Source organism: Oreochromis niloticus, linkage group LG20, assembly GCF_001858045.2.
Source record: "Oreochromis niloticus isolate F11D_XX linkage group LG20, O_niloticus_UMD_NMBU, whole genome shotgun sequence".
Taxonomy (NCBI): Eukaryota; Metazoa; Chordata; class Actinopteri; order Cichliformes; family Cichlidae; genus Oreochromis; species Oreochromis niloticus.
The window spans coordinates 11,596,774-11,624,245 of NC_031984.2; the positions used below are offsets into that span (position 1 = coordinate 11,596,774).

General features: G+C 38.9%; 1 protein-coding gene across 3 annotated transcripts; it reads left to right on the top strand.

The window, feature by feature from the left end:
- Nucleotides 1-7,128: 7,128 nt before the first annotated feature.
- On the top strand, nucleotides 7,129-26,603 carry LOC100699983 (protein FAM19A1). 3 transcript variants are annotated; one of them, XM_005448567.3, is made up of 6 exons: nucleotides 7,129-7,568; nucleotides 8,600-8,760; nucleotides 23,920-24,060; nucleotides 25,206-25,330; nucleotides 25,521-25,607; nucleotides 25,763-26,603. In XM_005448567.3, exons 1-5 carry the CDS (start codon nucleotides 7,513-7,515, stop codon nucleotides 25,551-25,553), a joined length of 516 nt encoding a protein of 171 aa, XP_005448624.1. In that variant the 5' UTR covers nucleotides 7,129-7,512; the 3' UTR covers nucleotides 25,554-25,607; nucleotides 25,763-26,603. The 3 variants fall into 3 exon arrangements, with proteins under 3 accessions (XP_005448624.1, XP_025757380.1, XP_003438833.2); XM_025901595.1 differs by having other exon boundaries at nucleotides 8,616-8,760; XM_003438785.5 differs by having other exon boundaries at nucleotides 7,130-7,568; nucleotides 8,619-8,760.
- Nucleotides 26,604-27,472: the final 869 nt, after the last annotated feature.

The window sequence follows — 27,472 nt, forward strand, 5'->3', positions numbered from 1 at the left end:
CAATAAAGGCAATGAAATTGATTGAATGTGACTTTGGGGAGAAAAATGTCTTCCCACAAGATTTCTTTCCCTTTCAAAACGCCTCAAAGAAAATGTAATCTCCATGTTTAACATTGTCATATCTGAGTCTATAATCTTTAAGACAGCAAATGAAAAAAAAGCGCATGACAGTTGGCATACAGTATACATTTAATGTCAATTATTAACACAGCCCTGTGCACTTAACCCAGATAAAAACTGACTGCTGATGACATTTATAAAGATGGGAAGAAAAAAGGCACCTATTGATATTTTTCTTCACCTGGATGCCACGAGAGAGATCCGTTTTTACTGTAGCAAATCTCAGGAGGCGCAGAGATAGTTGCTGGAATGGAGTGGTGAAGCGAAGAGCCAGAAGGCAACAGCATCTGCTCTCTCTGGAGACTGTCATCAGCAGTTTGGCCTAAAAGAATGGATACTTATGTTGAAATATCTATGCGCCGGGTCTATTTTTTTCCCCTGACATTGCAATACTGTAGTTTTCTTTGTTAATTTTAAAATTTCATAATGTGCATGCAGTGACATTTGACTCAATGGTGGGATCAAATAACAGAGCAAGTAGCACTCAGTAAATGTCAGTCGGACTTGGGAAATAATGGAGGAAAAAGGCATTTGCATGAAAGCTTAAAAAAAAAAATAACAGAGCAAGGTGTGCACTGTGCCAGCAAACTGTTAGCTTTTTATTCTGCTTTTCACCTTCATTTTTTCATATCGCACACTTCAGGTGTAGAAAGGTTTGTGTCTGGGAAGTTAATGAGTTGTTTCGCCTGAGAGAAATGTGCCTCAGTCTTATCCACGACGAAGATATAATGGAAAAGATTAATATCCTTAAAAGAATCTATTAAATGTTAAGATCAACTGATGAAAAAGGTGAGACACTCAATTTCCATTAAACATGAGGAGCTCGGCAAATTGAAAAACATCCGGCTCAAGACTTCAGTTATTTTAATAGCAGTTTTGGCTGATTCTACCCACTAAGACATTAATACTCTACTGAATAAGATTCAAAGGCCAGATTCTCACACTGCCTTCTATAAAGATAATCTTATTTCTTACTTGGCTGAACTTGAGAGTTGGCTCAGGCAGATAAAATAGACACCAACTGTTTCCCATTGACCTTTCCAGAAAGGAGCAGGAGAATGCTTGAGAAAACAAAAACATTCAATGAAAATGCAAATGAATCACTTGAAAAGCATTCCCCACTATTTAAATGTAAGTTGTTTGCTGGCAGTGATTTATTGATCTCAGGGAAAAGAAATTTGAGTTGTTAAACCAACAGCAAGATATTATCTTCTTCTATTATTGAATCTTTGAAACTGTTTGCACACCACTTGTCTTTCTTGTGTCAGAGCCATGGGACTAAACACACTGTGTATGAAAGGTGCGTGTGATTTATTTATTTATTTTTTGCGTGTGTGATATTATAGCAGGAATGCCCATAGAAGTATATGACTTTTATCTACCAAACTCCCCCCCCAAAACACACCCACACACACACTATTGTTTAAAAGGCATTGTGTGGTGATGCATAACATGATCTACAGTATGACATGTTCTCTATGTCTGATAGAAATCAGCCTCGGGGGAATGGTGTCATTGTAATCAGCAGTAATATCATCTTAAAATGTCATTTTTTTAAAGGTGACATAATAGGAAACATTGAAAGAGTAGACACAGCTGAGGGGGAAGCTAAGTACAAAACTGCTCTGTGTTTTTTTTACCTGAGCCATCTCCAGCGTTCCCACCCTGAGCAAAACTCAATGATTTATTGACATTTTTACTCTGCCTAGTCACCCTCCGGACAAAGTAACAGCCAACACCTTATCTTGTAGGCTTGCTATTCGGAAGAGAAATCTGACATTACTAGATCTATATTGCTGCCATTATTTGTAAAATATTTGACTTTATGCATGTCATTCGGCAAATATAAGAACGAACACGACGTGCCCCTAAAAACCTTGTCACCTGCTACGTAACATTCGAGCCAACAGCTCCTGGGAGCTCAGGGCTGTGTACCTCCTGTATGTATCTGTACCCACCATTTTAGATTTAGGAGACAACTCTTGTGGCCATTCTCACAAAAATCATCCTTGCTTTTCAGAGAGCAGCCGTCAGAACCATTCAGGAAAGAGTCCATTGAATCAGCAGTGCATGAACCTTCTTCAGACAGATACTGGTGGTCTGCCGGTCAGGAAAAAGTATGTTTGATTGGCTTGTTGCACTGCAAAAATGATAGATATAGATTCGGGGGATATTTTTTCTCAATTCACAACAAAGTTTGTTTTGTTTTTTTCTTTTTTGTTGTTCAGCTGTGAGCAAACTAAAAAAGGAGGGAAAAAAACGCAACATGTGCACAATAATTATAGAGTTTTGTAAATTTTTCTTGTGCTGTTTGTTCTCATTTATCAGAGCATAAATATATTAGCCTCAGCAAATGTCAAACTAAATGAGCATGCGATTGATGTGCACTATATTTATCTACACAGTCATTTTCCTCCTGATACTCTATATATTACTTATTGTGAACAAATCTCCGGTAAAGAACAAAGCAAACAATATCTGATATCTGACAGAGTGCATTCATTTGATGTGAGTTTCACTGCTGCTCAAAACCTTTTAAAAACATATCAGTGAGCAACACAATTGAATTGAATGCATCCATGAAAAGAACTGTAAATTATTTTGAAGTGACTGTATATAAACAACAGCCTGCCTCTGTAGTGCAAGTATTAATTAATCCCCTGGCATACACACTTGCTACTACTGTTTGTGTGAGTGTCAAAAATGTCAAAACTACAGTGCCTAGCTGTGTCCAAAAAAATTGAAAAATGAAAGTATATACTTGTTTGTTTTGAAAGATTTAGTGTTTCAAAGTGGGAGCTAGTGGACTTTCAGCTGAGGAAAGATAAAGTGATGACACAGGCTGTATAGAAACTCTTGAGAGACAACATGTTGTTTCCTTTTTTATGGCCTACATTTGCAATAACAAATTACAGAACATGAGGAAGGAAATTCATTTCTTAACTTTCTCCAACTTATTTTCCCTGGTACAATATTGGAGTTCACCTATAGCACTATGCAAAAGTCTCAAGTCACCCCTAATTTCTTCATATTTTGCTGGGAAAATAGGAAATAAGTGTAACCATTTATTGAAACATGTGCAAACACAGAAAGATATAAGAGGGTATAAGGCAAAAAACAGAGTCTGCCCAGTTCTAACAAGCTTGAAAGTCAGCATTTGATATCACCACCTTTATTCTTCAACACAGTCTGAACTCTCTTAGGTAGTCCCATATAATCCCACCTTCCTTCACCAATGTGAGTCTGGGGTCCTGGGGAGGCCAATCCATGACTCATAGTGTTCCATTGTGTGTTTTTCAATTCAATTCAATTCAATTCAATTCAATTCAATTCAATTCAATTCAATTCAATTCAATTCAATTTTATTTATATAGCGTCAAATTACAACAACTGTTGCCTCAAGGTGCTTTTTATTGTAAGGTATAGACAAAAATGCAAAGAAAACAGAGAAAACCCCAATGATCATATGAACCCCTATGAGCAAGCGCTTTTGTGACAGTGGGAAGAAAAACTCTCTTTTAACAGGAAGAAACCTCCAGTAGAACCAGGCTCAGGGAAGGGCAGCCATCTGCCAGGACACAACAGAACAAAGACATTTTGTGGAAGAGAGCCATAGATTAATAATAACTAATAATTAAATGCAGAGAGGTGTATAAATACATAGTGAGTGAAAAAGGTGGCTGAAGAAGAAACATGGGAATCCCCCAGCAGCCTAGACCTGTTGCAGCGTAACTAAGGGAGGATTCAGGGTCACCTAATCCAACTCTAACTATATGCTTTATAAAAAAGGAAACTTTAAACCTAATCTTAAAAGTCGAGAAGGTGACTGTCTCCCGAATCTAAACTGGAAGCCTGTTCCAAAGAAGACGGGGCTGGAAGCTGAAGGCTCTGCCTCCCATTCTACTTTTAAATACTCTAGGACAGGGGTGGGCAGCTTCAGGCCTCGAGGGCCGGTGTCCTGCAGATTGTAGATGTGTCCTTGAAGCAACACAGCTGATTTAAATGGCTAAATGACCTCCTCAACATGCCCCGAAGTTCTCCAGAGGCCTGGTAACGACCTAATTATGTGATTCAGGTGTCTTGACCCAGGGTGATATCTCCAGGACACCGGCCCTCAATTCCTGGAGTTGCCCACCCCTGCTCTAGGAGTACCAAGTTGTGGTTTCATTGTAGCAGTGTTGTTATCATTGTCACTACTGAATAATAAAGCCTATGTCAATCAGACACTTTCTAGATGGTATTGCTTGGTGGACCAAAAATGATGGTAATTTTCTGTGTTTTTGACATCCCCAACTCCAGTGACTGAAATGCAGCCTCAAACACCATGGTTAAAAATGGTTGTTGATACTCGCTGAACTTATTAATGACGATTTTACATTTGCATTCATCACTTTATAAGACCTATTGTTACTTATTCCCAGCACATTTCCTGTGTAATTTGGCATTCCTCAGTCTTTTCACCCTGTTTCCATTCCTTAAGAATGACTTCTTGACAGTCACCCTTTTAGTGAGACCATTTTAGACGAGGCTGCAGTAAACAGTAGAAGGACAAACTGAAGGGCCAGATGCATGTCTCAGATCTTTCCTGGAGTTTTTGCTGCACACCAAGCAGTTTGTCCAATGTCAAGTTTTCATCTAAAAGCTCATTGGGAATCTCCTTATTGGTAAAAAAAAAAAAGAAAAAAAAAAGAAAAGAAAAAAGAAATATTATTTATTGCCTGTCAAACTTTGTTATCTTTAGATTTATTTATTTTTTAGAATTTTTTCAGCTAAAGAAGTGGGAGCGAATTACGTGTTTTTGCAACAGGCTGCTAGTCACAAAGTGTCTAAAGATTTGATTTGTCTGCTACTGTATATGTAGACACCTCACTTGAATGATTCGTACACTAGGTCAGCATTAAGTGGCTTAACAAACAAAAAAATGGTCAGATACAAGGACTAGACTGAAAAAGAGTGAAAAGCACCCAAAGTTTGAAAGACCTTTAGAGAGCCTAAAGAACTCTCGCTTAAAATCGCATAAAAAAAAAAAGTCTGGCTCCTTGAAAGCAAAATTTAAAGGAGCGGTTTGAGACTTTTCCATAATACTGTAGGTGGCTTTAAGCACAACAAAACCACAACATTCAAAATACTAAAATTGTTTATGTAGCTCATGTTTAAGGTTTATTATTTCTGACTGGGCTGAAACAAGCTCTTCACTGCACATCACTCGGCTCTAACCTCTTTCAGTCTGCTGACAGCATAGTTTGTGTGGCTTTGTTGTTTGTGTGTGTGCGTGACCATGTTTGTATATGTGTGTCTAAATTTATTTCATGTTTAGAGATTCATTATTAGCCATTCATAATTGGCAGTTGGACATCAGGGATGCATTGGTACCAGGTTCGGTCGGGTCAATGCCAGAATAATTGTTCAGTCTCACGTTACAATACGCTTTTGATACTTGAGTGTCCTTTGCACATGTACTGCTTTTGTGTCATTCCTGAATGCAGTGATTGCCTGTCAGTTCAGAGAATTAATATAGCATTTTATAAAAGACACAGAGAGAAGTAAATGTTTAACAGCTGATTCAGTGGTACATTAATCAGATGTATTCAGACGTAATGGTGCATCTTTTCACCTTTTCTTGATACTATACTGAATAAGTCGCTTTCAATAATCCATTTTAAGTTATTCATGCTACTTGGTCACAGATCAAAAAGTAATCTGACGGTATCACTCACACCAATTGCAAATATTTAACTTTGACCATATGCCCCCATCTTGCTTTGGGTTCTGGGTAATTGTCTGTGTGAGTCACAGGAATAAAGATCAATGGCAGTATTGATTTCAGGGTTCTGTGTTTGAGATACACAGTCTCCACTGTGCTCCATGAATTTCACATATTTCTCAACAATCTCCCTGTGAAGCAGATGACTTGAATGAAGCTCAGCCCTTTGTTAAAAAAAAGTGTCATCATGCAAAAACCTCTATAAACTATTAATGACTTCCTCATCTCTGGAAACTATTGTTCTGCTCTGAACAACTCAGCAATTTATGCTGCCTGGCTTTCTCCTATATGTCCCAAACCCCCACACAGTTGACTCTGCCAAAGCCACAGACATTAATGCTGTGTTGTAACGTGCATACATCTCCAGCAGTTTCTTGCCGTTTCTCTCACTCTGGGTATTCTTCGCTCCTTCCTGAACTGGGAATGCACCCTGTCTTCCTGAACAAGCATCAAAATAAAATGTGATGTCTCTATGCCGTAGAGATGGCAGTGTTAGCTGCAGGCCTTGGGCATGTTCTGCATGCCAGTGATAAAAAACAAAAAAATCTAGACACAATTCAAAAGTAGAGATCACCATATAATGAAGGTGGTGGAAAACAGGGAGGATGTAGCTTTTTTCCACTCATCCAGATGGGAACTGACTTACTTCATATTACAGCTCTCACCCCCCTATGATCATCATTATGTCTCCATAATGGTGTACTGAAGAACTCCCTCCAACAGTAGGTGAAGATTGCCTTCAGATGAATAGACATTTTTATTTCTCAAAACAACCCAATTTCAATTTTCTTTTCTTCTGAGCATGTGGAAACATGTTCTTAATCTTCTTTTATACACCTCCCCACAACAAAATAAAGGTATGCTGACGACTGGTTTTATTTTCTCCCGAATCTTTTGTTACTTGGTAACATAACATCCTGACTTTCCGGTCAGGATTTTTAGATTAATTTTGAATCACCTAGAAACACTGAGCATGTCTTTAAAACCCTAATGTAGACAGATTTGAGACACTCAATTAAAAATGAAAAGAATAAAATGAACTGTTGCCTCCGGGGAAAAATAAATGCATTCTAAATGTAAATAATTGCTAATCCCGTGGTCACAGCTAGATGAGTGATACCAGTTTCCCTTATTTGCATTTGTTAGAAGCATCTGTTTAGATGGAGTCCCACTATGCCATCTAATCCAGAGGCAGTCTGGCTTTAAGACATGTGATACACTCTTTACACTCAGCCAAGCTGTACGTGAACATTTGTCTCTTAGTGTTCGCTGAGGAGGGACTCAGCGAGCGCTGCTGTTCAGAGGCTGCCTCTCACTGGAAGGATGCAGACGGGGAAAGAAGAGATTCCACTACAGTTAATTAAGGAGCACTCTGCACGTGCCTATAAATGCGAAGGGGCAAATGAATTCAGTGTCACTGGGAGCAGCTCTTTAAGGGGAAGCAGTGATAATTCAAAGGTGGAATTGAAAGAGCTGTAAATCTATTTCCTGACTCTGGCTTGACGGTCATTCGTGAAACACCGGACTGTTGCTATCAAAGTGTGGAGCAGGGAGACAGAGTCAGCGGAGTTCCCTGCTTGAGCCAAATCCACAGTTATTGGATGGGATCAGCATGAGCAGAATTATGGATGGATTTATGCCATTCTGTTGAGATATTTATACACTCATTTTTTGGGTTGCTCAGGTAAGGTAATCTTTTTTTCTTCTCTGAGTGAAACCTAATTTCTGTCGTTGTTAAGATGTTCAGGTTTTGTATTAGTCTTTGAAAAAAAAGAATGGAAACTGAAATATGCATTCATAAAGAATAACTGGACTCTTTGACACAGTGTTGAGAAAATCTAAATACATTTTACCTTATTTTATGATACTGATTTTGCTTAAAATTGCTGTTTAGCTAATTATCTATTTTATTCCCATTTAACATTTACAAAACCAATATCAATAAATAAAAAGACAGAAAAGACAACCCACTACTACCAATGAGATTTTTTCTTACTTATGATTTGATAAAAGTTTTTGAGGGCTTGTCATTGAAATATATAAATTGGATTAAAATGCAAAACCTAATAAATAAATCCTGACATGAATGAATTTCAGGGAAGAAATGTTTTTCCCAAAATATTTTTTCATTTTCCATTTTGATATGACCAGATGCATTCCTCCCAATTGTTCTATATTTTCCTTTTTTTCTTATCTAAACAGCGTGGTGAGACATTACAAGCCTTTTGATTCCTATTACCACCACGTCACTGTCATATTATTCTGACAGATACAGAAAAGCCACAGCAGCCAGCTGCTTGCAAAATCTTATCTTTCTTTAAGTTTGATTTTGGTTTTGAGGCAGGAGCACAGCTCAGGAGTTGAAGGGAGTCAGCCTGTCAGGGGAAATCTCTGCTGCATGGGAAAAAGTCCCCAGGGATCACTCCACATTTGCAGTGTTGTGGCTCAGGGACAAGACAGGGCAAAGTAGGAAGATGAAATGGTGAAGAACTCATACTTATATAATCATGCTAATGATAAATTCTGATGACTAAAAATCTCCACTGAGGGGCGTTAAGGTCAAATTACCGACAAAAGTGCTTAAAAGAAAATTGAAATGTATTCATTTTTGCTCAAGACTCCAGACGTGTGCATGCAGAGGGGATGGGGCAGAAGTGGTGGTGAGGGAGAGTGAGGTCAGAGGTTGAGACATAATGCATTATGGGTTGATTCCAGCTCTACCGGTCCTCAGCAGATGTGTCCTGTCATGTCCTGGCTGCTCTGCCTGTGCCTCTGGGTCAGTGTGACTGCCATCCAGCTGTGTCAGGCCACTTTCTACGACACCATCCAACAGCATCCTGGGACAAGGCCTGGGCGGACCACAATTCATATGATTGGTGAGTCTTTTTGTGCTTTCTTTCTTATTTGGCATGACACATACAGCATAGAAATGTCAACAAAAAATACATTCTGAATCATCTCCATTTATTTCCATTGCCTCTTATGTACTGCTACTGTATGCTGGGTTTGGTTGCTTAAGTGCTTAATTAGATTCCTAAGAGAAAATATTAGCCCACTTTATTTCAGTCTTTATTTCATTAATATATTAGTGATTAACAAATTATTTAGTATGCAGATTGCACAGGGGCTGACTTTCATTAAGATTTGCACCACATAGCTTGAGAACTTCTACTGAAGATCACACGGATAAACAATGAATGCCTTTGCTCTTTCCTTCTTGAGCTATTACAGTTGATATTCATGCTACACTGCTCCCCCTCAATTTGATCTGTGCGATTGTGTTGACTGTGAAATTGCACTGAATGGAATATGAGTGAAGCATTGCGGTCGAACTTTTGTTTTCATCAGGCGGACGTGAGCCCTGGTTATGGTAAATAATTATGATCTCCGAATTCAACAGAGAAGAGGAAGCTGAATGCTGTCAGAACTTCAAAGGGAGAAGTAGCTGCATGAATGTGCAGGTCCTGAGTGTCTGTTATTTCCTCTATGCGCTGGTGCACCTCAAGCATATCAGCAAGAAGTCTTTTCAATAGTCTCAATATTGTGAGTCAGAAGACTTCCTGTTCCAACACCTCCATTTCATCACTCAGGTGTGTGCATGTGAACTGGAGAAGAAGAAAAATATATAAAAGAAGAGGGAAAAAACACAGGCAAATGGGACATCTTCTCAAAAGTGGTCTCATATCAACAAAAGGAAATTGAATTAATATTTCAACTGTGCGTTCGGGTCCTTTTTTGGAGAAAAGAAACAATTTGAATCCTTCAGGTCCCCGTCTTACTAACAGAGTAAATGTCCTGTCATTCCATTTTTCCATAGACCCCACTTTCGCACAAATGAGATGCCAGTTTTATGAGAGGAGGATGGGATGCCTGTCTGGATTGATTCTGACACTCGAACATTTGTTCTGTGCTGTGTTGTGTGCCTGTTGGATTGGTGGGAGGATTGGGGTTGACGGGTCATGAATTGGTGGCAAGAAGGCCATTGGCTACAGACCACTGGGCCAATCATTAAAGGCAGCAAAATGCCACGAGTTCACGGTGACTGGTATTACCAGAGGAAATCAAGATTACAGAGGGTGAGAGATCAGTTGTGTCCTTGCCAATAGGAATTTAGATCTACCCGGACGTATATCAAATCATTCATGTGTAGTTGTTTTGGGATCAGCTAATTGTGACCTGCTCTTTATATCTCTTAAACATATTGAAACTGTTGATGAATTATCAGCTTTCAATAAAAAGCTGTTGTGTGAACTGGCATCTGAGAGATTTATTATCAGCACTGTGTCTCACACTCCAGATGTGTTTTCAATAATAATTTCTTTTTGACATTGTGGAAGCACCTGTTCTGTTCATCCACTGACATATTGGCAGCCTTATTGCAAAGAATGTGTGTCCAGAAGTCCATTAGCTAGATGACCCTTGACTAGGTGCCTGTGTGTGCTCAGTGAATCGAACAAGGTGGCCTGCTTTCCACCCTACAGCTCTACTTACAGATTGCTGCCTGCCACTCTCTCAGATATGCTTAGGGCTATTCTCCGCCTTCCTGGTACAGGCAGAGTTGCTCTCTGCGGTATGATTCATGAGGTGCTGTATTTATTTGGTGCAAAGAGCGTGAACAGTGCACAAAAGAGAACAGATTGTGTTTGTCTTGCATCCGTAAAGGGCCGGTCAGAGATGTTGCTTTTTATTTGGGGTTGTGTATTTCTCGACCCCGAACATATCCAGAGGAAACGAGAGGAATCGCAGATGGACAATTTTTTTTTCTGTCTAAAACCCTGACCTGATAAACAAACAACCAAACAAAAAAATAACCCCCATAACTTTGCAATGATTTTAAAATGTAAGCTAAGATGCTAAAAATACATTTAAAAAAATCCTGTGCAGGTATGGCTATTAACACTTTTGCACCTCAGATGTTGTGTGATATTTTTTAAGGATCAAAATACATGCTTCAGTTCAGAGGGAACAAAGGTGTGTTGAATTTTTTGAGCAGCAGTCTACATTCAGGGGAAGAAATAGTGCCATTGGTGATGCAGTGCATCATGTGGAGGTGTTAGCAAAAACTACAACAAACAGTAGATAGTGGCTGCCTGAGGTGGCCTTGCTCCCTCATGAACTTACTCCCACCAACATTTGGCTCGGCAGGGTCAAACTGTTCATAACTGAAAGGTCACTGAATCTCAACGCCGTGCAGATAATCTCTTATCTTGTGGTTACTGTAAAACATTTGGCTGTGAGTGAACATGCATACACAGAGAAGATATGCAAAGCAGCAGAACTGGGGATACAAGCAGAAGGAGCTCACTTGCATGTTAAAATCTACTCATATTTAAGTCACGCATGCTACATGTTACACTCTTGCAAAGTTACCCTTCTTCCTCTTTAAGATGGCTCCTTCAAACATCGATGAAATTTCAGTGTTAAGCAGCTTAAACATCATCTTCTCTTCTAATATATGGAGTGAAACTATAGTTTCTCTTTTTTTCCTAGAGTGAAAATACCACATAAATCCCTCATGTCTCCCATTCTGCAGCTTTAGTGGGGACTAGAGGATCAGGACTTTTTTCTGTGTGCCTCAACAAAAGAAACCACTCGCTGGCAAAGCTCACAATGAAACAAACATGAAAAATGGATTTTCGGCTGTCACAAACAAAGGTTGTATCCACTATGCACTGTTTTAGACACTGACAATTTAATAGCCTTATATAAGGCATCCTGGAGGCACATTATTTTGACATACATCTTCCTCCTCCCCTCCCCTAGACCTCCTCTCAACCACGCTCTCACTAGTGTCATCGCTGCTCTGCTGCAGTGCCAATGGGAAGTGGCGTGCAGCCTTAGCCCGAGGCTTCGCCACATCTGGAGCTCAGCAAACCCACTTTGTCCTGATGCTGTTACACATGTTACTGTTACACTGAAAGACCATCGGCCACTCTTTGAAACACCAGAAACTTCTTCTACCGTCTGCTAAAAAGATTTCCCGCTTTAATGGCTCTGCTGAAAGCTGAGGCAAAGCTTGTTCAGCCATCATATTTTAGAAAGTATTCATGTAATTTCCTTGGTTAGCCCTGAAAGAAAAATATATTCTTAAGTAAATGAATCTGAGGACAATCAGTGGCCTAATTATTACTGTATGCTCACAGCTACAAATAGGTTTTACATATTCTAGTATTTCCCATTTATTTCCTCTTTTAGCCTATGAATTATTCATAAGAGAGTACTCCTCTAAGCTTGTGGATATTTGTTTAAACAGCATGTTTAATTGAAGTCTTTCTGCCAATTCTGTGCCGGGCTATGGTTTGTGGTCACAACGCTTATATGCAAAATGAATTTCTGTGGCCCACAGCTTAATTAATTTGCCAGGCTTCTCTCTCTCTCTCTCTTTCTCTCCCATGACTTCACTGGCTATTTCTTATCGAAGCCAAATTTTCCCAAGTATTAATAACACAGGTGTTAATGGCACACAAAGTTTATCCTCCTGATAAAGGCTGCAGTGTTGCAGGTCACAAAACTAAATTTTCTCTTTCGGGCCTTTAGAGAACTGTAACAAATTGAAGTAGAAATTAAACTAACTAACTCAGAACATGATACTAATGAATAATGACCTTATTTTAAAAACGCCTTGTATTTTCTTTACAAAAACATACTACATGCCATCTACATTTTAAGAACTTATTGATGTATTTTAACACTGTGCATTATATGCCATGTTTATGTACATAGCCTATTACAAATAGGCTACGGTAACAGCTTAATAGCACTCATTCATGAGTCAGAACAGTAATTGCAAATCTGTCACATCTTGAGGTCATTACATTGCTGGCAGCAGCCTGCTATTTTGCCGTGAACCTCATTATCTCAGAGGTAGCACTGTCAAAGTCATATCTCATTGATCATCAGACACGAATAAATATAATCCTCATCATCTGCGGCTACTGCAATGTCTTCTTTTTTAGATCTGCTGCCATTAAAAACCTCCATCCCAACATAAATGTCTTTCATTCCCATCATCCCCTACTACATGTGACAGAAAAGTGACCTAAGTAAACTTATTCATCCTTATGTCTGCCTTAATTCATAATATCAGTGACCCAGAACGAGCCAAAACAAGAAAGCACACTCTTGCATACCTCAAGACCCTCAAGGCACTCTAAAGTCTATTGGAGCATATACTGCATGTTTTAAGCAAAGTGGAAATTATGTAAATATCCTTGAAGCCAAAGTATACCCTTTAAAATTTGATTTGAACATTTGAAGGCTGTAGACTCCCTGATTCTAAGATTGATCACGGCGGGTTAAAATTGGAAAACAGCTGAGAATGAAAAGATGTATGATAAATGTGGTTTATGCTTTCTTTTTCCTTTAAAAAAAAGCATGTCTGTAGACCATGCAAAGTAAATTGTGACTTGGAATACAAAATACATCTGTAGTTTGTCTCTGTTTACCTACAATGATGCAGTTAATCAGAGAAGTCCGATGAAATGCAGCGTCCAGTCATATCAACAGATTCTCAATAAAGAAGTGCTATGGTCTCATTTGGACTGTCACTAAAGATGACTGTGTGTACCCTCACTCATGTCTCCTCGAGGAGGCCACACCTCCAAACTGACAGCAGGCAGCTGAGATTTTTTGATGTGTTTAAAAAAGTAACATAAAATACAACTATTATCAATGTATTGTCTGTACATACACCTTACAGCATTCTTCTGTCCTTCAGAGTGCACCCCACTTTGGGAACCACTGCTCTAAAGTCTGTGTTTAGTGATTTAAAACAGAGTTCACCTAACAATTCAGTTCAATCCATCACTAAGAAACAAAATGCCAGATGCTTATGGCTTAAACTCCTACTTGAAAGCTTGCATGTAAATAGTTTTTGCACTGAGCCAAATAAGCTCCTGAGGAACAAACAGAATGCATTGTTACTCCTAAAATTTGTACATTTATGTTAGAACTTTGCGCACACGAACTGTGGCCCGTGGCCAATTGCTTCTCTAAGACATTAGCGCTGCTTAGAAGGCCTACTGTTTAATAACTGCTTAGAATAGCGGAACACGTTTTGCCTCCGAATGACATTATTATTGGATTGTTTCAAACAAATTTGTCTCTGCTGGGTATAAGAAGCAGTGCATCCTCTTGGGGTCATCAGCTAGATTGTTAGACCCTGGATTTGTTTGTAGTTAGCAGCAGTTTTCTAAATATGTTGCTATGACAGCTGACATAGCTCAAGGATAGTTGACTCTGAAACCCCGAATCCTGATAAAAGTGCTCAGTTTGCTTTAATCCAGAAATAGTCCAAAACAAAACTCGGCTTTTACAGACATCGTCCTTTGTGTTGTGTGAAAACAGCAAACCGAATGAGTGTTTTTGCTAATAATAAACACGGTTCGGGAAAGTTATGGAGCCAGTTTATCTGTGTCTGAAAATAAATTAGTTGCTTCTTAAATGAGTTTATGCATACAATTAAAGTTTCACATCAATTAATGCATGATGATGATGTTGGGTGTAATTAGTATCACAGTTTTATTACACTGAATTGTACATCTGCTTTAGACAACAGCATGATTTTACAAATGTTTGAATGGAGTTGTTTCGTGGTGCTGGGTGACTTATAAAGATAAAGAAATGCATTTATTAGTGGAAATAATAAACTTCACATTAATAATATTTAAATTGCTTGGAAACCAAAACAACTAGCTTTAGATATTTTTTCTCTTTTTTCCAGCTTTAGATATTTAAATAAGAAACTAAAAGAATAACTATCTGCTATCTCTAACCCTGGATGCCCCAGAGTCACACAATAGATAAGAGCTAGTGGCACCCTGGACACAAACATGCCCCCAGAACTCCCAAGGGCAAGACGCCCAAACTGAAAAAATAAAATTACTGCATTTCATTTTGTATTCTATTTATATCTTGGTTTTTACTTTGTGCCTCTTCTTGTGTATGTTGGTTGCTGTTTTGCTCATTTTTGCGCCTCCTGCTAGTTGTTTGGCTTCTCTTTGTTTTCTTTTTCATATCTTGGTTTTGAATTTGCGGCTGTGAACCTGTATTCTCTGGAACCATTATTTTAATAAGATGATAAGAGGAAAGCGAGTACCACTTTGCAGCCACATAGATGGGCTCTGTGTTGTTTTTAGCCAAAAATGTCGCCCCCTTTTAGAGGCCCGTAAGCCCACTGAGTTACAGGATAATAGACTACAGTAAATGTTTTGCCAGGCACCGTGACAGCACTTCAAATTCCTCATTATTAATGACATGAAAAAATCAATTCAGCCTTTTTATCCTTTGTTCCTATGTCAGTGAATCAAAACAAGCCTTCACATTGGAAAGGATCCCACCATCACGGCACTTCACGGTAATTGCTGATGTCAGTGGTTGCACAAGTGTTCATGTGTGAGCACTCGTTCACTTTAATTCAACATTTTCCCCAGGAATCAAAAACTACCAGTGAATTAGTGATAGCTCCTGCCCCCAGAGTTTGTAAATATTATATCAGCAAGTTCAGACCTTCTTGTCTCTTGTGTGCTGAGGATTGCTTCGGCGGATGCACTCCCTGCCAATGTAAAATTCTACCCTGGTGACTAGTTTTCCAGCTTAGCCACATCGTGGGTGTGTAGAGATGTAGACCTTGTCACAAAGCCTGGCTTTTTTTTCTCTTTGGAAAGGATTTTGAGGTGTGGCAGACCTCAGGCTCGTCTTGCTCCTTAGATGATTTTGTCACTTTACTGTTGGCCAGCTGCTGTGGACTTTGGATGCTGGGGATTTTATGATCCAGTTGAAAAAAATCATCTCGCTAAAACTGGGACTGCAGATTTAGAGTCTCTTTTAACTAACACCCCTGTGGTACCCAAACAGCATCGTGGTGAAGAAATATTACTTCTATTAATTCATGCTCTGTATTTGTAGTGTTAAAAATGGGACCTCATTTCCACATTTTTGATTTTTTCAATGAAGGAAATACTTCTTGCAGACTGGGAATTATGCTTGAGAGATCATTTCACATGGCATTGCCTTTGTGGTAGCCTATTTTAAATGCTTGGCAGGAATATGAAATTCATTATCATTACTTAGACCTCATTAAACTGAAAAGAAGCATCTCAACTTGCTAATTGGTTCCAAGGGGGAGGGTAGTATTAGGAATAAGCAAAGTAATTAATATTGAGTTTATCAGGCTCTCATGCAGATTTTATTTTATTTTTTTCTGCTCCTAATATCTCCTTGGTGTGCCATAAGTCTTCTGGCATATTTACACTACAGATCCAATTACCTTTCCTGCAGAGACTGGATAATGCACGTGTGAAAATGGGGGACGAAAGTGGGGATATTATGTTTTTGTCAAATATGAAGAACATGACGGAGAGACTAAATGAGACATTTCAAGTCGTGCATCGCTAGAAGAAATTAAATTACAATAAAAAAGACAGTGCTTTTTACGGGTCTACATTAAAATCTGGTCCAGTATCGAGGAATTTAACAAGAACTTTATGAGGCAGTCAGTGAAGTGAACACGTCTACAATGTCTAATTTAAAGCGTGTTATGCATGCATTTAAAATGTTTCAATATACAAAACAAATGTCCTATATCATCCTTAATGGCGGGAAGATGTGTTTGAAATGTTGATCCTTTGGCACGGGCTGCCAGCAAAGATAATATCTGCCATATTTCTCCCCTTATCGGCACTCCTACATTATAATCGCTACTGTCTCTTGAGAGAACAGTCAGGAAAGGTCATTTAATGTTTGCATTACGCATGTTACACAGTTTACATGCTGCTAGCACATCGGCACCCAGGGTGGATTGTCTGGTTGGCAGTGAGAGGGCCAGCAGTCACATCAGAGGCGAACAGCCTTTCTCTAAAGGCTCTCTGCTTTGGCTCTATCTCTCCTTCCTTTTCTTCTCGCTGAATGCAACTCTTTCATCTGAGCAAGCGATCTAAAAATATGAAATACCAGTTCTGGACATTTGCGAGTTAGAGGGAAAAAAAGCTAGATAGAAGGACAGGAACAGCTTGACATTTAAAAATGAATGACATCACACTGACAGAAGACATATTTTTACAATGCATTCTTTGCTATGCGCTCCTTTTCTGAGAACTCTGCAGTAATCGTGTGCAACAACAGCATAGCTTGTTTTATGTGTGTTTAATGGGCATGAAAGCTGCTGTGTGATTGCTGTACTTTGCTGTCATGCTCAACATGCCACACCATAAAAAACACATAACCACTGGCCTTTTTCATGTGTGGGACCAACTCACTGAAGAGTCAAAATAGCACAGAATATCCTTGATCAGGACCACGGTGTCGCCAGTGTCCCGGTCCCGTCTTGCATGTGACAACATGAGACGACAGACTTTGAGGCTCAGATGCAAATGAGAAACCCATTCTCCACTACTCACTGCTTCTTTTGTTGCATGCAGTTTTCATGCATCTTAAAACAAAACCACACTCTGCACTGTGAGTAGTCATTTGGCATTTCAATAAAGTATCACCCATGTCTGGCCCACTGCACAAGACCAATCTAACGGCCTTCTTGCGTGACATGCTGTCAAAACCACCGGGCATATTTCATGAATATCTGTACTTTTATTTGTCATGGACAGTGCCTTTTCAGAGTAAAAAATGGTAGTGTTGATACCCCCTTTCTATCAAGCACATGCGCGCACGTTTGTAAACTTACAACATGCAAGTGTTTTAAAGAAGAAAAAGAAGATAAACCTAAATATTCATTGATAGCAATTAATACCTTAAGCTGTTTTCAAATTCTGTTAATTCTTAAAACATTTCCAATTCTCAAATTTACTCGAGCGTTGTTTGAAATCTCATTTACACCACTGCAACAACTCCTCTGCATTTTCTCCAGACTCAAAACAAATTTGTCTCGGAGTGTATCGAGCAATATGTCACTCACTTTCACCCCAGCATTTATGTCTAGAATAACAACAGTACTGCGGGGATTTCAGATGTTTTTGCAGAAGGCAGGGAAAAAAATAGACACTCAATTTGACACCATGCAGTCACATGTTTTGTGCCTCTCACTGTCTTCCATCTGCATTAATTTGACATTCTCTAATCTGGCGCTCCCATTTCCTGTCAGCAACAGAACTGCTGTACCCTGCTGGCTTGGATGTCTACAGAGAGCATGCACAGAGAAAGTGAAGCCTATTAAGGGTCACCTTGGATGCATTTCCCATTAATAGGTGACAGGCATGGTGCTCTAAAACGTGGACTTCTGTGGTTGGGAAATCAGGACCCGCTGTCTCTGATAAATGACTTTTGAGCTACAAAATAATTAACCACAGGAACTACGGACTTTCCAGGGACTTCCATGTGACATGGACTCAGCTCTGAGCTTGTTTGGAGTTATTCAGATGTCACACAGTTATCAAGATATATTGTCACATGGCACTTGTGCACTGTGCAAGCGTACACATTCAGAACAGGGTGTACACAGAGTGCCACCGGCTGCCAGTCAATGGAATCCAAAGCCCCAGGAGAGAAACTGGTTATCTGCTAAATTGAGTCCCTTAGGCTTTCCATTTGGTTTGTATATGGAGTGTAACAGTGACTACTTTCAGTGCTTTCCTTTCGGTTATATTCACTGTTCATTAAATCGTGGTGTTCAGACTCCCTATATGAATTACACATATAACATTTTTCATGTATACACAGTTCTGAATGCCTGAAACAGATGGCAGAGGAGTGTTGTCATTCAGAGGGTATACTTGCTATCAGTGTCTCCAGAGACAACCCCACAGTCTGGGCTCATTACAGTAGACAGCGAGCCATTGCATACTTATTGCGTAGTGACATTTCTATTGAGATAAACTGACCATTTTCCTCTGCGCAATAGCTGTTTCATCACGTCTGAAGAACCATTTACTGGTCCCACATGAACCCTGCTCACATTCATTAGGCAGGCAGGACCGCAGATCCACAGAAATTCAGAATTGGTGCTACGCGTTCATGTCACGCATGATTTGACAGCATTTGCCTTCAACCAGGCTCGCTGTCCATAACTCATCGAATTTCGATGCAGTGTTGTTGGCTTCCAGCGTGACTCATTGCGCCGGAGAGCATTGACTGAACGACACTTGCTGTCCATTGAGCAGATGAGACGCTGCTGATGCCAGGTGTTGTCATTTGTGTAGATAATAGCATTACATTTAAGTGTTTTGACAATTTTCCATGTGGTAAACTTGTTCTACACAGAACCCTCAGTGAGGAGTTGTTTAGAGTGCTAGAAAAATGTTTTGTTTTCTGTTTTTTACGTTTCACAGAATCAGTATTAAATTGATTTTACATTAGCTATCAACACGCTGTTACATCTTGATTTGCAGACATAAAGCAAGCTTTAGATGCTTCAAAAATCATGGAGTTCGGATGAGTCCAGAACGAATCGTCCTCAACCTTTCTGCTTTCCCCTCTTTTATGAGTTTTTGGTATCATTTTTCTGACGTTGAGAAGCTCTAAAGTTGGGTGAGACAGGAAAGTGTTGATAATGTTTTACTTCTGCTGCGTATGAGAAGATTATAAGAACACATCAGATAGATCTATTGTATATTACTGCTGGCTATAGGGTATTTTAATTCATTCTTGACCTTGGAAACCAGTATGTTGCTTTTGGGAGAAAAAGACATAAATATTTCTTCCAACACTGCATCTACAATTCAGTTATTTTTCTACAAGTAAAATAGCGCATTTCTGTATAGTACTTAAGGTAATGATCTCACCATTAGATCCATTTGTAGCTCTCCTGGACCCTTTGATCATGTTATATGGCTTGTAGATGTTAAACTAAATGTGAAAATGTATAAAGTCATAGGAAAGAAGCTCTAGAAGTGCTTTGAATATCAAGTAATAGACTGATAAAAGTGTAACACAAACACAAGCAATAAAGCAGTAACACAACAGAAGACAGGTCCTTTAGCTGCACTGAAGGCACAAAGTTGTACAGTATGACTAGTACTTTTAATATGAAATAAAAAAAAAACAGCTGAGAAGAATTTAAAAGTTATTTCTGCTGATAAAACAGCTCTGATCTAATGTACTCTAAAGCTTAGCAGCGCTCTCATTTTTTAGGCATACAGCAGCTAATGAAAGATGTAAATTGATTTCTGGCAAATATAGGATCAAATTAGACTCTTACAAGGATGAAAAAGTAAAATCTTAGCTTATGCTGCATAGATTTTGCTCTCTTGAGTAAATGTAGTTATTCTTAAATACAGTCCAGTATTAATGTAAACATTTATCTCATATGCTCGAAGAAAACTGGTGAAATAGATGTGTGATTCTGTGCTTAATTTGGTAAATACTTCAGTATCATTGATGTCCTGTTCATTGTTAATCATTTACATTGTATCTGTAACTGTAGAATTAGTAAATGCCAAAGACAATCAAAAGCATGTTCATTGTTTCTGGGATTTATTTCTCATAACAGATCAACAAAGGTCAGCATATGCAATAAATCACCATAAGAAACCAAACAACACCGGGAACAGTAAATCTTACCACAATATAGCAGAATGATTTTTTTCCCCCAGCTCTTCCAGGCCTGAAAATGAGTTGTGCCCTGTTGAGTGCAGGTTATACAGGTTTCCTGGCCCATAGTAATGAAGAGGCAGGAGCAGGGAGCATGGCAGCAAAATCAGGGCAGCTCCAGTTGAGACCCTTCTTCTTTGTGACCTCTGACCTGATGAATGACAATTTCTGTGTGACCCTTGTTCCCTGTCAATCAAAATGTTTTTGTAGAGACAATACAACCATGAGCACGCACACACACTGACAGACACACACACTGCCAAAAGCCATTTGTCATTTGGAAGACTGATAATAGGAGAAATGGAAATACAGAAAACAATTATACCCTTGCATGACTCCAGCCCTTACCTGAAGAGAGCATTCATATCCAGCCATGTTATCCTTCGTTTCCTTCTGCAATATTTATCATGCAATGATGGGGTCTCGGCGCATGCAGCGTGTTGTACTTGCAGGCTGAAACCACGGGTGAACTTGAAGAGCGTTCATCAGTGTAAGCTTAGCTTTTGTTTAAAGGTACCCAGTACACCTGCCAGCTGGAAATACCACGCTGATTTGCATTTTTATTCGATTTTAATGTATTCTTCGGAGGTGATGATTTCCAAAAATAGAGTATCCTTATTCTTTGCTGTGCTTGGTAGCAACAAGCAATGCAAGTTAATTCTGTTGAATAGTGTTTTTAATAGATCAAAGAAGAAATCTGGGGCTGTCTTATGCAATTAAGGAGATGCATTAAGAAGAACAAACCCCTGTGGGCTGTTGTTTTCAAATGATGCCCCACTGCTTCCACTGGTACATCACGATTAACGTTGTGCAGACATGCCCTTTTGTTGAGTGCATCAGACAGCAGGCAATATTCACTCAGACTGGCTACAGAATTTGGATATTTTTCAGTTAAACCAAAGGCTGTTTATGTTTTCTGAAAGATACAACCTGGAGTTATGATAACCCAAAGAAGCTCAACAGACTTGGCAAGAAGCGAGAAAATGACAAACTTTTTTAATTCTATCCTTCCCATGGTCTGAAATGTTACTATTCATTTTGTCCCTTAATCGGAAGCTAGTTCTGTTTATTAATAAACAGAACTAGCTTCTGCTACTGCAAGAGCAGATTCACAACCAGGGATTGCAAATATGCTGAATATCAACCCAGGAGAAATAGTGAATCCTGAATCAATTTCAATTAAGTTTATACCAATCTGACTTTTTGAAGCTTTACACACTTAGAAAAGATAATGATGGCTCTTAATGCAATGAGGTAAAAATGAGAGAATCACAGTGAGAAGTTCAGTGATCTACTTTTACCCAGTAGGTCACCTGGGGCCGTGTTGGTTAATCCCCACCGGAACTTAGATGACGACTCACAAGATTTATCTTATTCCTTTTTAAAAAAAAATTAAGCTGCCTTATCAATGAATTTGGTTTCCATTTAAAAATTGAATCCCTACAATCACATTTTTTTCTTCCTTTATTTAGAAGTGACCCAAAATTATCACACGACCTCTTCATATTTCAGTTTCAGAGCTCAGTGTGAGCACCATGTCACCCTGAAAGAAGGGTTTATGGCATGCAACAACAGTCAGATGGTAGTCAAACTGTAAAATGAACCATTTCCTCATTGTTTGCTTTAATTAGTGAGAAAAGATATCCCTTCACCAGTTCAGTGTACCATTTCTTGCACGTTGAGCCTAGAACAAGCAAATATTTGTTATTTTCTCTTGATAAACAAATGAAACAGTTGGTTGAGTATTACTTAATTAATGCTGTTTTTTAACTACAACTTAGTAAGTATTCAATCACTGATTATATGCAATAGCAAAAGTTTCAAAGAAAGGTGAAAGAAAGGTCTTTGAATCATCTCACAACTATCACGACCCCGTGGCTTTTTTTGATTACTTTATGGTTACTTTAATTGCAGTGATGTGATGCTGTCCACTGACCTAACAACATTAGGTTTTCTGCTAAGATGGTGTCCAAAGCTTCGAAGAAACTGCTAGGAATCAAGAGGACCTCACTAACCAAAATATTCAAATGCAGTGAAGCAATATATGCAAATCTAGCCATGACACATTTCACAAACCCACAGCTCATTGTCAAACATTACTTCAAATCACTTTGCTGGCAGTATACCACATACTTTCCCCCTCTCACTGCTCTTTCTCTCTGCAACCTCCTTGATCTTGTGTCATGTTGACGGGTGTAATTGTCAGATGGTCCTTTGCTGCACAGCTCTCATATGTTGGAGAGTCTGAGCGCAGTGGGTGGGAGAGGCCAGAGGCCGAGGTGGGTCATGTCCGTTTCGTCCAGTTCTAACATCCCTCGGGGCAAAGCCAGTAGTTTGGCGATAATTGCATGGTGGATGCAGTGTTCATATTCATGATAACCCTGAAGCAGGCCTCTCCTCCTGCTAATAGATGTCTTTTTTCTGCCCGCTCTCACACATCTCTTCATCGTCATTTCACATTCGCCAAGCTGCAGGGGCTTCGCTTGTTCAAAGACTGTAAAGCACAGGAATGATTATTCTGGTTTACGGCAAACTTCTGTGATGTTTTACTGTTATCTTGCTGCATAAAAACAAACAATTCATGAATATGGACATTGTAGATTAAACACAAGATACATCATTTTCAAGTACCTTAAGGGACATTTTTAAAGTATTCAAAATCATGAGCAGAAACATAAATATGACAGTTGTTGTTGGAAGCCCTGTTCAGATATTTTGCTCAACAAAAAGTGCCAATACTACAATGTTACCACAGTTATAGGGAAAAAATAAGGGGGTTCAATTATGACACAGTACAAATGACTCATCCAAACCCATATTTATGTATATAGAAATATATACATATATATATGAGTATTTTATATATCTAAGCTAAAATCATAGTTATCTGAAAGATAACAAGGGGTCCAGCCCAGACACCGCTCTTTTAATAAAGAGTCACGTGGAAGCAAGCTTGGACAATCCAAAGCATTTTATAAGCTTATCATATGTGGTTATATGTACTATCTAAAGCAAAACTAAAGATGTAATAAATTCACTGTGAATCTGATATTATTAATATCATGATATCTGGGAAAAAGCTATTCCATTCAGAAAGCTAAATAGCATCTTTAGAAAACCTATTTTGTCAATAACTATGTTTAAAATGACCTTCATTAGGTTTAAAATGGGTCTGCTTTCACAGGAGAACCTGCTCCCCAAAACACTTCATGCTTGAAAACACAGCTGTTGATTAAAAACCTTATAATTGTCTCTTTGATTAATCAAGCGACAATCGTCAGTTAAATGTAGGTGAACAGAAATATTTCCTTCCAAACAGCAAGATTAGTGTAAACTACTCACGTAACCTCATAATTGTTAACACGGAGCTCAACTAAATTAGTAACTTTCCAGCAGTGAATCCACAAATGTCCACTAATGAGTTAAGCGTTTAGAAAGCAAATGCAGCTCAACTTAATGGCTAAATGTAGCCCTTTTTTTTCTTTCTTTCTTATCAGAAGGGGGCACATGTGAGGTAATTGCTGCTCACAGATGCTGTAATAAGAATCGTATTGAGGAGCGGTCACAGACGGTCAAGTGTTCCTGTCTGCCGGGGAAGGTAGCTGGAACCACTAGAAACAGGCCTTCATGTGTTGATGGTGAGTATTTTTATAACCAAAGAAGAAGAAAAAATATCAGGTTAATCTACAATATCAGCTTTACTAATTCTGTCCTATGTTTGCACGAGGGAAAGGTATTTATTCTGTGTGTGACTGCTTTGCAAGAATAGGATGCTTCCCCCTTTTTAAAAATGGAATTCTACCAAGCATGTTCTGTTTTACACACAAAATATGTTTTATAAAGATACAGAGATTTGTGCAAATCTCTCAAAAGGCTGAAGTCACCCGTGCAATGCCTTGTCCCAAATAAGATTAACATTACCTGTGATAATGCCACATACAAATTGTGTTGCTGACAGACAGCAGAAGGTTTCTGCAGGGGTAAGCTTTACTCCGACACAAGACAGTCAAATACATCTGCCGAATGTAGCGCACCTCAGGGAAGAGTGCAGAAATAAAAAATAGAATAAGGCAAAGAGACACAGACAAAATAGGTGTTGATTAAATATGCACCTTGTGGATATTTCATGAAGGTTTTACACATGCTTTGACAAATGTCTCCTACACACGCTCAATGCTTCGTAAGAAATGAATTTGGTGTCGGGGTCTGACACAACTAAAACACATATTGGCTTTAGGAAACCTCTCACCTGCAGCTTTTATCTTAAATCCTTTTGCAAATATTACTGCAATATCTGAGCAGACTGAGGGATATTTGAGCGCTCTCTATGTCAGCTCTGACACATTCTTTTCCTCTGTCACACATTGCAAACCATTTACTGTCTACTTACCCTGTATTTAAGGCAATTTTCTCTTCTGATGGCAGGGATATGGTGTGCATTAAAGTCAAGTCCCAGTCACACCTACCAATCCCTACGCTCAATGAAAAGCCTGAGTTCCAGCCTCTGTATTAATGTATAACTGCATCTAATAAAGAGGCCACATTTTAAAGGATATACAATGTAATGCAATAGTTTTGCACCAAAATGGGTTGTCCAACGCATATATATCTATCAAATACAGCCACATTACTTACTGATACCTTTTACGTAACATATAGATAATTAGAATTAGACAACTTCACCTTAAATCTCCTAACCACCAAAGCTGTGCTTTCAGGCTTTTTCAGTTTGGGGCTTTTTACTTGCCTACTATGTTATTTCTCTTGTCTTTGTTGCCTGTAGCATCCATAGTAATTGGGAAGTGGTGGTGTGAGATGGAGCCTTGCCTGGAGGGGGAGGAATGTAAGACGCTCCCTGACAACTCAGGCTGGATGTGTTATGCGGGGAACAAGATCAAAACCACAAGGGTAAGATAACCTCTCTTGACCGCAGGATTCGTGATATTATAGCAGAAATGTGGAAGAAAAGTGTAGCATTCAGTGACTCTCTCCGTGGCATCAGCAAAACGGTGAACTTTGCAGGATTCCTTTTCAGTGCAAATTGACTTGTTAACAACTGAGTCTAACCTCTTAATTTCTTCCTTATTTTTCTTGTCAGAACACTCAGCCATACACAACATCAACATATTAGCATTTTGCGGAAGGGATGCAAGTAAAGACCTCGGGTGCAGAGGATAATTTGCAGGTCAGCTTACTGGGAAACTGGATTACTAATTAATTTCTCCCAACTGTTCCAACTTCTGAACTGAGCGAAGAGCAAAACACAAAATTTATGCTCTCTTCTGTGCTATTAACTCTTAGCATATAGCCCTCTAAATGTGTCTTTCTTTCTCATTTCAGCGCTGTCGTAGGACCAATTAACGCAAGAGACAATGAACCTATTGTTGCTTGAAGAAATGCAGACACTTCTCAAATTAAAGTGTAAAAAGATGTAGAATACATAAAGCACATTCTGCTCAAGGCTCCTGAAAATACCGATGCTCCAAGCTGCCTGCAGGAAACTTCATCATAACCTTGTAATGAATACATTTTCCCCATTTTTTTTCCAACTCTGAGACAGAACGAGACTGTCTGTGCATTTGGATTAATATCTGGAGAGAATCTGACGTCCCTCCGTAGACATCAGTAAGACAGATGTGTACTACGAAGCACCAAACAGGAGAGGAATATATCAAAGGACATGGGATGAGCAAGTGCAGAAGCTGACAGCCCTCAGGATTTTCTTTACTCCTTTTAATATTAGAGGAAAAACATTGTACATAATTTGTTTGTCCTTCATTGTGTACATGAACTATTTATGGTGGTGGTGAATTTTCCCCCCTTCTAACCCACAAAAGAGCCAAAGTCTGATGAGTTCACGTATAATATGTTAGGATGAAACAAATGCATTATGAAGAAGATGTTTTACAAATACTGCTTGTGTGTCTTGATACATTTTGCCATTTGTTTGTGTGGTACGTGTATGCCTTTGATAACCTCTTAAATTGCTTTACCAATTAAATTTGGTGACATGTCAGCTACCCTAAAACCTGTTGATTCACCAAAACATGTGAAACCAGTTAAACCATTTCCAAAACTTGAAATGCCTTATTTGTGTTGGATCATTCAAATGGTAATACTGTACATATGAAGCCATCTATTGATATGTGCTGAAGTTTCATTAAAGTCAGTGTTCCTGTTACTTATGCGAGTGCATCTTTGCCACTCAGTAAAACATGAACACAAAGCCCCCCAAAAATGATATTTTAGATCCAGTGCACCTCACACTTCCTGAGGAAATGATCACTTCTGTACTGTTATGTGCATCGCAAATAAAGATCCACAAGTCGACTGAGAAATCGCAGGGGGAAAAAAATGACACTTAGAACTCGCCTCCCCTTGTTTTCTCTGATATCAAAGCAATGTAGTTACAGCTGTGTGCACATTCTTTGGTAAACTTCAAAAAGAAACTCCTAATAGCCAATTGAGCTCTAGCTGTAACCCACACACTGACTTATATATAAAGGATGGATGTAACCCACAGGTTGGAAAAGTGAAACCAATATGGCATTCACTCTTATAGCCAGCAGGGGGCAACTCCTCCAACTGCAAAAGAAAGAAACAAAAAGAAATCGTGCTTGTATATAACGCTAGAAGAAATGAGTCTGGGAGAAATTAACTGCATTTCCAATTTAATTTATAGCCTCAATAAGCGCTTAGCTGATGAGTTTATGGCCTCTATCACTAGTTTATGTCTTATTTAATATAGTGTGATGTAATTTCGTAAACTGCACACAAACCTAAAGTAAAACAGTTACTAAAGCAGGGTGTCATTTAGGGAATGGACGTAAGCACACTTCAGTTTCTTCTCTCCTGAGTAGAAAAAATCTAATTAGACAATAAGCATAATGCTTATCTCAAGTCTTTAAACTTTAAACTTCTGAGTGATAATCACAACGCCTACATCCATCTTTTATATACAGTTTCTGAGCCTACAGTGTAACTAACTCTACAGAAACATTATACTTCTATATTCTCCAAAGTGCAATTCAAACAGTAGTCTTGAGATTC